This window comes from Vigna unguiculata, chromosome 2 (assembly GCF_037176805.1).
Source record: "Vigna unguiculata cultivar grain cowpea cultivar isolate G323 ecotype 2 chromosome 2, ASM3717680v1, whole genome shotgun sequence".
NCBI lineage: Eukaryota > Viridiplantae > Streptophyta > Magnoliopsida > Fabales > Fabaceae > Vigna > Vigna unguiculata.
Genome location: NC_140793.1, coordinates 18186963 through 18198386, shown reverse-complemented (window position 1 = coordinate 18198386; position 11424 = coordinate 18186963). Strand labels below are relative to the sequence as shown.

The window sequence follows — 11424 nt, the reverse complement described above, 5'->3', positions numbered from 1 at the left end:
AATTTATAAATATTTTGATTGTGAAATCCTTTTTCCGTTAATTATAAAATATTTTATATGATTATTTCACATTCTATTTAATTATTATTTGGTATTGAAATTTATATCATTATAATTTTTTAATAAATATATTTCACACTCAAAAAATGAGAATATATCTTTTAGATATTAAATATTTAATAATATTATATCTTTTTAAAATAATTATTATTTTTTATAAAAATAATTAATTGAAATTAAAATAAAAAAAATTATGTATAAATACATATACAAATATACTCATTATGATGATCAAAATTCTTATTTTAACGATAAATAACGAAATTATTACCACTAAAAGTATAACAAGATCACATAAAAAATAATAAACAAAATGCAATCCAATTGCAAATATCACATCAATTTTCAAAAGTTGCGGCATTGCTTTACTTAACTCAGTGGGTTTTAATCACAGCAGGAAAAAAATCAATTAAACTACTTTTAATTAAATCACACCCACCTTTTTCGTTTTCCATCGCTTTTAAGTCTTCATCGCAACCCCACTTGCCCCCTCATCCCCAGTTCCATAAATCATCCAAAGTTCCAAACTTTAGTTAGAATGCAACACAATCCTAAATAAACACCATCACCATGTTTAACCTCTAAGAGTTGCTGAGGATCCAAAATGGTGGGATGCCATCTTTTAAGCTCTGAACAGTGAACTTTCTTGTAGCAATGAAGTGTGCTCCCTTGACTGTGTTTCATTTGCTCTTCTTCATCTTCCCCCTAGCATTCTCTGTTCACTTTATTTCAGCTTTATCTCCAAGTGGGTCCATCAAACATCCCATAAAGTTTATCCTAGGTTGGTGTCTCTGGAACTTTGATTACAGGGAACGTGTTTTACCTTGGTAACTTTGGTGGGCTAGTTGTAAATCTTATTTTCTCACAATTGTTTGGTTTCTCTGAAAGATGGGAATGTGAAATAAAATAGTACGTAACAACTAGTTTTTTGTTTCATATTTAATATCAAGAAAATTGGATCACATAAGCTGATCAGATTGACAATGGTATTGCTAAATGCTTACGCGAATTTTGACATCTTGTACGGTGATGAAACAAGGCATATTCTTCATTCCATAGCAAATAATGTTTCTATTTAAGGAAAGAGTATTTTATTATGCCTGTTTTATTGGAAAGCAACTCCAACAACACGTGTGAACTGCACCCAGGTTTTGTCCATACTAACATATTTTGTTTTGTTCTTACCTTGCCTTTTTTGTTCTAAGGGGAAGAGAATTTGGGTCCGTGGAAGAATGAAGTTGAACAAGTAGCTCCAGAACCATGTCCCGAGACTAAGGGTACTCTTGTCCTAGCAGCAAACAGAACCAACAGGCCTGACATTCTACGCAGATTTCGATGTTACCAAGGTGGCTGGGACATTGCAAATCGACATTATTGGGCCGTAAGAACTACAATGATTCATTTTCATCGTGTTTTCAAATGACTGATGCTAGTTTATTATGTATCTCTCATCTCATTCATGTTATATTTGACACTCTAGTATGTTGTTCTTCCCGAAGTATCCCACTGACCCCACTCAGGATATTTGATCAGTTGGTTTGAATTGGACTTGACGATGTTCTGGTTGAACTTGTTTTATTAGATCTCTTTTTCACTTTTTTTATGCTTTTACACAGAAGGGTAATCCAAAATCCAGATGTAATAATTGAGCAAAATAAAAGGGTTGGAATGGAACCACTTGAAGTTTCTTAGCATCGCTTTCTTTTTCTACTTTTGAAATGATATATCTTAAGTTGAGCTTGTATTTTTCAGTTATGTAGTTCTTTCAGCAGACTCTTTACATTCCTCATGTTCCCAATAGACTCAAAATTCTGGTGTCCTCTTCGACTGAATTAATCAGTTTCAAACTCTTGTATGTTCAGTCAGTTGCATTCACTGGTGTGGCTGGTTTCACACTCGCTGTACTATGGTTTATTTCATTTGGCTTGGCTCTAGTGATTCATCTATGCTGTGGATGGGGAATTACAATCAAGGATGAAGGTTCAAATCATTTGCAAAGAATCTGGCTTGTGTTGCTGTTGTTATTCACCTGTGTTGTAGCGTAATTCTCTGAACTTTGATATGATTTAATGTCTCTTTGTTAAAATCTAGGGACCACAAGTATCTTGTTTTATTGTCTATTGTGTACCAAATCCTTATTTGGCCTAAACATTCTGTTTGACACTTGAAAGAAGTCCACTGACAAAAATCATCAAATTCAAATCCTTGGAATCAGAACTTATGGGTTAAATAAGTTGTTGATATCGTAAAAATTGACTCTATTAAGATTAACACCTCCAAAATATCTTGTGTTTTTAATAAATATGTTCATTATTTAGTCGTGATAGTTACTCTGACACTTTTTGTGTCAACAGTGATGAATGATAAAGTTACTATTAGGACCTAAATTTACATATTTATTACATGTTGGTTACTAAAAATACTGAAAGAATGTTAGAAGTATTCAATTGGTCAATTAAAAATTGGTTCAACTTGTTATTCCATTCAAGCTTTGCTGGTAAAATTTACCTGGTTAACGTTATGTGTCCTCTGTTGATCCAACAGGAGTGGATGTATTGTTCTCTCTTTTGGGCAGGAAAAATTCAATGGTGAGGCAATTGGTACTCTCCATTACGTTGTGAATCAGTCAAACTACACAGTGCACACTCTGAGAAATGTTACAGAGTATCTGTCTCTTGCCAAATCTATCAAAGTGGCAGAGATGTTTCTTCCATCTGATATCATGGATGATATTGACAATTTGAATGTGGATCTAAATACAGCAGCAGATACACTTTCCAACCACACAAATGAAAATTCTGTTAAAATACGAAAAGTATTTAATGCTGTGTATGTTTTCATAGACTTCACACTCTTCAGTTATCAGTATATGCAGTTTGATATAGGCATACATATGGTAAACTGATCCATTTTGCAGGCGTCTTGCTTTGATTATAATGGCAGCAATGATGCTACTACTGGCTCTAATTGGGTTATGTATGTATTGTTGATGATAACTTCTTCGAACTTTGAGCTAATTTTGTAACTATATTCTTGCTCATAATTTGCTTATATGTTTTCTTCAGTCCTTTCTATCCTTGGATATCAACATGCTATCCTGGTGTAAGTTATGATTACTACCTTTTCATATTCATGTTTCTGTCTCAACGATCGTTTTTATATTTTTAATATTTCATTGCAGATTTGTTATCAGTGGATGGTTATTGGTTGCAACCACATTCATTCTTTGTGGAGTGTTCTCAATCCTTAACAAGTAAGGCCAATGTACCTTGCTCATTCAGAATGAACTAGCTAAAAATGAGTTGATTATGGAGAAATTTGTTTCAATTTCCATTCTTATATGTGTATTCTAAAAACATTTGTAAAGAAGTTTACCCAAATAGCATTGTATTTCCTTTCTTAACCTCCTAAAATTCAATTATCTAGAATTTCTTTATGATAGGTCTATTTCATTTTAACCCAGACAATGAATTGACACCATTTTTAATCTCAAGACATTAAGTTTATGAGTTTTTTTTATATGGTGTTTAACTTTGTTATTTTTACCCAATGTGAAACTTAGACTCGTATTTGGATTATTCACAACACTTACTTTGTCACTTATTACTCACTAACAATCAGTGGACCAGGCATGATTAATTTATTTGTATTATAGTGCAATCTGTGACACCTGCATGGCCATGGAAGAATGGGTGGATATGTGTATTCTAAAAACATTTGTAAAGAAGTTTACCCAAATAGCATTGTATTTCCTTTCTTAACCTCCTAAAATTCAATTATCTAGAATTTCTTTATGATAGGTCTGTTTCATTTTAACCCAGACAATGAATTGACACCATTTTTAATCTCAAGACATTAAGTTTATGAGTTTTTTTTTATATGGTGTTTAACTTTGTTATTTTTACCCAATGTGAAACTTAGACTCGTATTTGGATTATTCACAACACTTACTTTGTCATTTATTACTCACTAACAATCAGTGGACCAGGCATGATTAATTTATTTGCATTATAGTGCAATCTGTGACACCTGCATGGCCATGGAAGAATGGGTGGAGAATCCACATGCAGAATCTGCTCTTAGCAACATCCTTCCATGTGTAGATCAGAGAACCACAAACAAGACCCTTTTCCAGAGTAAACAAGTGGTTACCAATATTGTTAGTATTGTGAATCGGTTCATCTATGACACTGCAGATGCAAGTCCATCACAAGGTAGTATGAACTATTACAACCAATCTGGACCTGCAATGCCACCTTTGTGCTACCCCTTTGACTCTTTGTTTCGAAAACGCCAGTGTACGGCTCAAGAAGTTCCCTCCGCCAAAGCTTCATTGGTATACTTTTTCTCACTTCACTTTGAAATTTGAGAGGGAAATCAACTTGCTTTTAGGCCAATCACTTGTTTAATGAAGGTTGATCCATGCACCTAAAACTATTTAGAAAATTGGTCCATCAAAGTTTGAAAAGGAACTTTTATATGACAAAATTTTATACAACATGTAATCCACTCAATACATTTTTATTTAATGAATAGGAGGATAAGTAAGAATATATATATATATTGTGTATTAGACATTGGACTAGATATTTGTAGGTAGTTTGATTGTATTAAAAGGGGAGTTTAAGCATAATACACATCCCCTCACATCCGAAACATGTATATCTCATTCGTGAGACTAGATATTCGTAGGTGGTTCAGAGTGAAAATTGAAGATTGTCCGTTCTGCATATTAATTACCTATGCCAAACTCTTCTGGTGACAAGAGTTTGTATATATAAACCCTGTATAATTCTCCCTTATTCATGTAATTGAATTGAATTATGTAATTTTTTTTGTATTTATTTCTTCTAATGATGTTTAGGTAATTTATCTAATTCTCTGTTTGAACTTTTTAATAGGTTTGGAAGAGGTATGAGTGTAAGATATCTGAATCTGGTGTTTGCTCAAGTATTGGCAGGGTGACACCAGAGATATACTCGGAGTTAGTGGCAGTAGTTAACGAAAGTTATGCACTGGAACATTATACTCCAATTTTACTTAGCCTTCAGAATTGCAATTTTGTGAGGGACACATTCAAAGAAATTACTTCACGTTACTGTCCTCCATTGAACTATTATCTTAAGCTTATCAATGTAGGATTGGGCCTGATTTCAATTGGTGTCTTGCTTTGTCTTGTTCTGTGGATACTTTATGCAAACCGCCCCCAAAGGGAGGAAGCGTTTGTTTGGCTCAACATAGCCATAAAACTAAAGAACAAATTAAGCAAGAACCCCAACAGAAATTTGTCTTTGTCAATCGCAGTGAGTGAAGTATAGTTGTTGTACAATACATAATAAATAATTGGAAAAAGTAAAATGTGGTGTATAACTAAAAACAAGGTGAAGCGAAGCTACATCTTTAGTTGGAATAGAATATAGTGGGAATTATTGTACTGTACAAAATTATTATTGAGGAAAGGAGGAATTCAAATTGTGTTTATTGAGTAATACCTTTTTTCTTATACATAAAGGTTATTTATATGAAAGTGTCACTATAAATTATGAATTATGAATTATGAGTCATGAGGTTTTTATCAGGTTGATACTTCAAAACTTAACAATTATTTGTTGTCAATAGAGTTGTCAAAACAGGTAATTCGATTCGGTCTGACCTGATTCATTATGGGTTGATCATTTAGTGAGTCAATTCAACCTGACTCACTTATTAGCGAGCAACAAAATTGAACTTGGATTTGTTCACCATGGGTGGGTAGGTTAAATGGGTTGACTAATTAGCTCACTTAATTAAAAACAATATTTTTTTCTTCAATCCCAAAACACTAAATTATAATTGTGATTAAAATTTAAATAAACTTCAATATAATTTATATACAATTCAAAATAATGTTCAATTTCAAATATAAACCAAAATCACAAAAATATTAAGTTTGCATTTGTCAACCCAATATGTTGGCTAAAAACAAGTTTAATCCAACCTAATTACAAAAAACTTGTGTAACCCTTTATCTACAGGTGGGTTAGTGAGGTATAGACCGAAATTCATGTGCATTAAGAAAAATATAAATTCTTGCAAAATATACTTATTTCTAAATAAGTTTTCACAAACAAATTATGAAACCACATTAAATCATTCTTATTATCAACTCCCAAATTTGTCAATCTATCAACACAACTATTTTTTTCTTCCTGAAAAATATGGGTAATGAAAAATCAATATCATTAGATGTACATACTAGGCCAAAACTAATGCGATCCCACATTCATCTCACATTAAAGATTCGACTTCTAAATATGGAGTTTGGACAATCCAACCCAAGTTCAATAATTATCAGTTATCATTATTACTATTTTCCTATTATTATATTATCTCTACGTTATTATCATTATCTTATATCAATTGCTCACAAAATTAATGAGGTAATTAATCCAATATATGCACTCTATGATATAAGGAGTGAACGCACATCATTCAATACTAAACACTCCATACATTATATGATCCAAAATCTCTTATTAACTAATGCATCAAAGAGTTTTCTACAGGTTGATCACTTCTTTGATGTCTTGTGGAGATTGGCCAAAACAACTCAACAGTAGTAGCTCGATCTTCAAAGCCTGATGTTTAGTAACATTACCTACCTTCTTCTGTTCTCTATTAAGAATTGCTTTAAAATATCCCAAAACCTCCCAAAAGCCTTGGAATCTATTGTGAAGCTCATTTAAACTTTCCCACAATAATATATCTTCAATATACATGGTAACACCATAAACACCAGTTATAAATCAAGGGTAAATGGCTAGTTCAATACAAAAAAGTATTTAGATGTTTTATTTTTAGCACAATAAGAAAAAAAAACAACTATTGTACACTAACTAAAAATTCATAACAAACTAAAAAGTATTTGGGTGTCACCGTTATTGCTCAAACATTGGCTCAAAGGCTTGAACAAAGTGTTACCCCACATGCAATGTGATAAGTTGTCGTTGACATTATCAAATTAACACTACTTGACCAAAGCAATTTTAATATTGTAAAGTTAGTAGTTAACAAACTATATAGGGTTACATTAACCCTCAGTCGTATCCCAACAAATACGGAATTGATTTTCAGCAATTGATTCTTACAAAATCCTATATGAAATGTTAATAAAACATAATGCAAATAATAAGATAAAAATAACAAATCTAACCTAATGCAATTAAAATTAGTTGCTCTGAATGATATGAAAAAATTTCCTTAAGATATTATGCCTAACAATCAACCAAGAAAAATGCACATAATATAATTAAAATGTAAATGCTTGTGATATGTTAGCATAAATGTGCCCAATACTATTACGGGGTTTTGGTAAAAATTAAATTAAATAGCAATTAAATAAAAGATTGTAAAAATAATGATAGTAAAACATGTTATTTGCACTACTTTTTCAAAATATATTCATCATTGGCTATATAAATATTATTGTTCAATTGATTATTCTTTTAGATTTATAAATCAATCAATGTAGCTTCTCAATTGATTCATTGATACATTTACTTTCAACCAAAATAACTTCTCAATTGAAAGCAACAACATTTTAGATTATTCATAGCAAATTTAACTAAAGTAACTTCTGAATTAAATATTACTATGCCTAATCATATATATTTTGTTCCCTTTTTTGTCAAGTAAAAGCTAATAAATCAAAATAACTTCTTTATCAATTCTAGTTAAGGTTTTCCCAAAAAATCAAAGTAGCTTCTGAATTATTGACAAAAAATCATTCAATTATATGAAAGTTTCTCAACTTAAATTAAAGTAACTTTTTAATTAAAATTAAAAGCCTTTGGACTCATATGATTGTTATGGATATAGAATGAACACCATCATTGCTTTTTCTTGATTTAGAGATAAAAGAAATAGCAAAAAATAAACCACAACAATAATCAAAAGAACAAATCAATTATTGTATTTTATCCACAAAATCCATTATGAAATTACAATGGAATCAACTCTAGGAGCTTAGTAGTCCATGGATGGGGTAGTATACATAATGAATGAAAGAAAATTTGAAAAAGAAAGTGGAAAGATAGTGATAGAAGTGGTGGATGACAAATACACAAAATCAGGGTTGCTAAGGCTTCCCTATTGTGCTACCCCTAGGCCTCTTTATATATAACTTGGACTAAGTTTTTCTATTGCTGAAATCTTTTGTCAATTGATGTAATATCTCCCAAATATTTTTAAAATAATCTAACATATTTGATCAGCTTTAAAATATTTAGAAGATATTCTCGATTGATATTTTCAAATATAATTAAATTAATAAAAAAATAAATTATCAACAACTTAATTTCGTCCAAATTTCCATTTCAGACCTTGCAAGGCTTCTTCTTTCAATTGAATCACAGTAGCCCAAGCCTTTCTTGTGGGGTGTGCAAAGATTCGTCATTCCCAGTCATTGTTGTTGGAACTATATAGATTTGTAATGGAGGCACTGTCTTACTGGTCTAACTTTTATTTTCTTTTTGAGTGACGCACACAATGGTGCTCTGACGCGTTTGTGGTGTTGCATCTTAGATGTCCTATCTACTTCTGAGTTGTTCTCTAGTGACGTTAGTGTGGTTGTTCATGGCTTGCAATTTGGATTCGCGATATGTGTGGATAGAGATGCGATTTAGTTCGCTCTTCTTCTTCAATGAAGGTGCAGATTGTTAGAACTCAAAGTATACTATGACTCAAATGGATTCTAGGAGTCAATTGATTTGTTCATGAAACAATGGAAGGATTATATGAGCCTTACATAACAAACATATAACCCACATTCTTATGGCAATAAAATAGGAACAAATAATGAAACTATCCTACTTGGAAATATATACTTTATTAACTAACACACACAACAATGAATTTGACTAACATTCCCTCCCTTAAGCTACATGCCTCAGATGAATTTTAGCTTACTTAAGTGGCTTTTACTACTCCAGGCATTAATCAATATCTTTCAAATTGGTCAAGCTTCAACAATTTTATCATTATTTCAAGTATTTGTTCGTCATAACTGAAGTAGCTTAGATGCATTACTTGGTCATTCACCAAGTCTTTCAAGAAGTGAAATCTTATTGCAATATGCTTGCTTCTCCCGTGGAAAGAAAGTTTTTGGATAATTGGATAGTAGAGTTGTTGTTCATAAGATCTCAATTTCTTTGTTCCCTTCCGATCCAAGGTGCTTTAAGATTCTTCTAAGCCATATAAATTGATAGGCGCAAAAGGTTGTTGTAATGTATTTGGCCTTAGTAGTGGATAGACTTACAACGTGGCATTTTTTTGAAGCCCATGAGATAACTCCAGGTCCCAGTATAAATACTGAACTAGAGGTGCTTCTTCTATCATCTAAATCTCCTGCATAATTGTTATCACTATAAGCGATGAGATCAATTTTACTTCCCCTTTTATATATTAGGTTGTGCTCAATGGTTCATCTTAGACATCTTAAGAGTCTTTTTGTTGCAACCCAATGTGAGTCCTTTGGATTAGTCATGAAACTACTAATCAAACTTACCTTGAACATCAAATTTGGTCGAGTTATTATTAAGTATATGAGACTTCCAATTGCTTGTTTAAATTTTGTAACATTTGTTGCATCACTATTGTCATCCTTTGATAGCATGGTTCTTGGGATGATAGGATTTCTCATAGGATTATTGTCTATCATGTTGAATCTGGCTAAACCTTCACGAGCATATCTTCTTTGACAAATGCAAATTCTAACATCATTTTGTATGACTTCTACTCTAAGAAAGTACCTGATTTTACCCAAATTGTCATGTCAAACTCCAACTTCATTGAACTTTTGAATTCCTCACATATGATTCTACTATTTACAGTAAAAATTAAATCGTCAACATATAGGCTAACTATTAGAATATTACAATTATCCCTTGTAGGTGTGTTCACTAAAGCATCTTTTGAATTATTCCTTAGCAAAGTAGGCCTAAATTTTGTTATACCATGCTCTTGGTTCTTGTTTAAGCCCATACAATGCATTCTTTAACTTATATACTTGACCTTCTTTTCCTTTGTTAAAGAATCTTGCAGGTTGTTGAACGAATACTTCTTATTGGAGTTCACAAAGTAGAAGGCGCATTTTACATCAAGTTGAAATACTTCCCATGCCCCTTAAGCTGACGAGGCCAACCGTGCCTTCATAATGTCAGTCTAGTAACTAGTGCAAACATCTCTATATAGTCTACTCCATATCTTTGTGCATATCCTTTGGCGCCTAATTTGGCCTTATAATTTTTTTTATATTGCCACTTTCATTGAATTTGGTATTGAAAATCCATTTAACTCTGATGGGTGTAACTCGTTTTGGAGGATCAACAAGTTCCCAAGTATCGTTCTTTTTGATTGTCTGCATCTCCATGTTCATTGCTTTTTTCCACTTCATACTTTTACCTTGTTTGAATACTACATCTCTACTCACAATGACTTTCTTTATGATATGATGAAATAGTTTGTAGGACTTAGATTCATCACTTTTGGCTTTGGGACATCGGTGTGAGCTACACATTCAAGTATTCAAAAGTGGTCAACTCATAGCTTTACCCTACTCCATATTTTCTTCTGGGGTCATTGATCTATTGTAGAGGTTGGACTTTTATTTTGGATGTGTACACATCTTCGAACCGCCTCAGGCCAGAAAGGTTTTAGAATTTGCTTCTCATGTAACAAAACCCGTAGTACATTATGATGGTTCAATTTGTGCGTTTGCTAACTCCGTTCTGTTGAGGAGTGTAGGCAGCCGTCAATTTCCTAGAGATTCCTTGATTGGTACAAAATTCTACAAACTCGCTGGAGGTGAATTCACAACCTCTATATGCTCTTGAATAAGTAATGTAGGTACAAACTTCCTTTTCAACATAGGCTTTGAAGCTTTTGAAAATAGTGAAGGCCTTAGATTTTTTTGGTGCAAAAATTAAATCCAAGCTTTGCATGAATAATCATTAATAAAGCTTAAAACGTACCTTTTGTTGCTATGTGAAGATGGTGTGATGGGATTATAGATGTTGGCATGAATTAACTAAAAATTCCATAAGCTTTGCTTTGGTATTGAATCTTTTTGTTGTTTTCTAATGAGACACGTAGTGCAAATTGTTTTGGGATACTTCAGATAGGGTAACCCAAAGACCATGTGTTTGCTTGCTAGTGTGTTAAGCCCTTTGTAGTTGTGTCGTCCATAGTGCTTATGCCATAATTGAGTTTCTTTTTCCGAACCGTCTCCAGCTTGGAGGCATGTGAGGTGTTGTGATGCTACACGTGCTATTTTAAATTAGAACAACTAAACCTTTCTCTTGGACTTGTCCTAGGCTTAACAGATTG

At 32.4% G+C, this 11424-nt stretch overlaps 1 protein-coding gene across 1 annotated transcript; it reads left to right on the top strand.

The window, feature by feature from the left end:
• The first annotated feature begins 545 nt into the window (after nt 1-545).
• Nucleotides 546-5551, top strand: LOC114169442 (uncharacterized). Its single transcript, XM_028054595.2, has 9 exons — nt 546-841; nt 1266-1441; nt 1923-2101; nt 2605-2889; nt 2978-3036; nt 3126-3162; nt 3242-3313; nt 4075-4396; nt 4962-5551. The coding sequence occupies exons 1-9, from the start codon at nt 715-717 to the stop codon at nt 5376-5378; spliced, it is 1674 nt and encodes a 557-aa protein (XP_027910396.1). The 5' UTR covers nt 546-714; the 3' UTR covers nt 5379-5551.
• The last annotated feature ends 5873 nt before the right edge of the window (nt 5552-11424 follow it).

Bases quoted from the DNA above. Each gene is read 5' to 3' on its own strand.
- LOC114169442 (XM_028054595.2), top strand. From the start codon at position 715: ATGAAGTGTGCTCCCTTGACTGTGTTTCATTTGCTCTTCTTCATCTTC. The intron at 842-1,265 runs GTTGGTGTCTCT...TTTTGTTCTAAG, and splicing joins TCCCATAAAGTTTATCCTAG to GGGAAGAGAATTTGGGTCCG. The intron at 4,397-4,961 runs GTATACTTTTTC...ACTTTTTAATAG, and splicing joins CCTCCGCCAAAGCTTCATTG to GTTTGGAAGAGGTATGAGTG.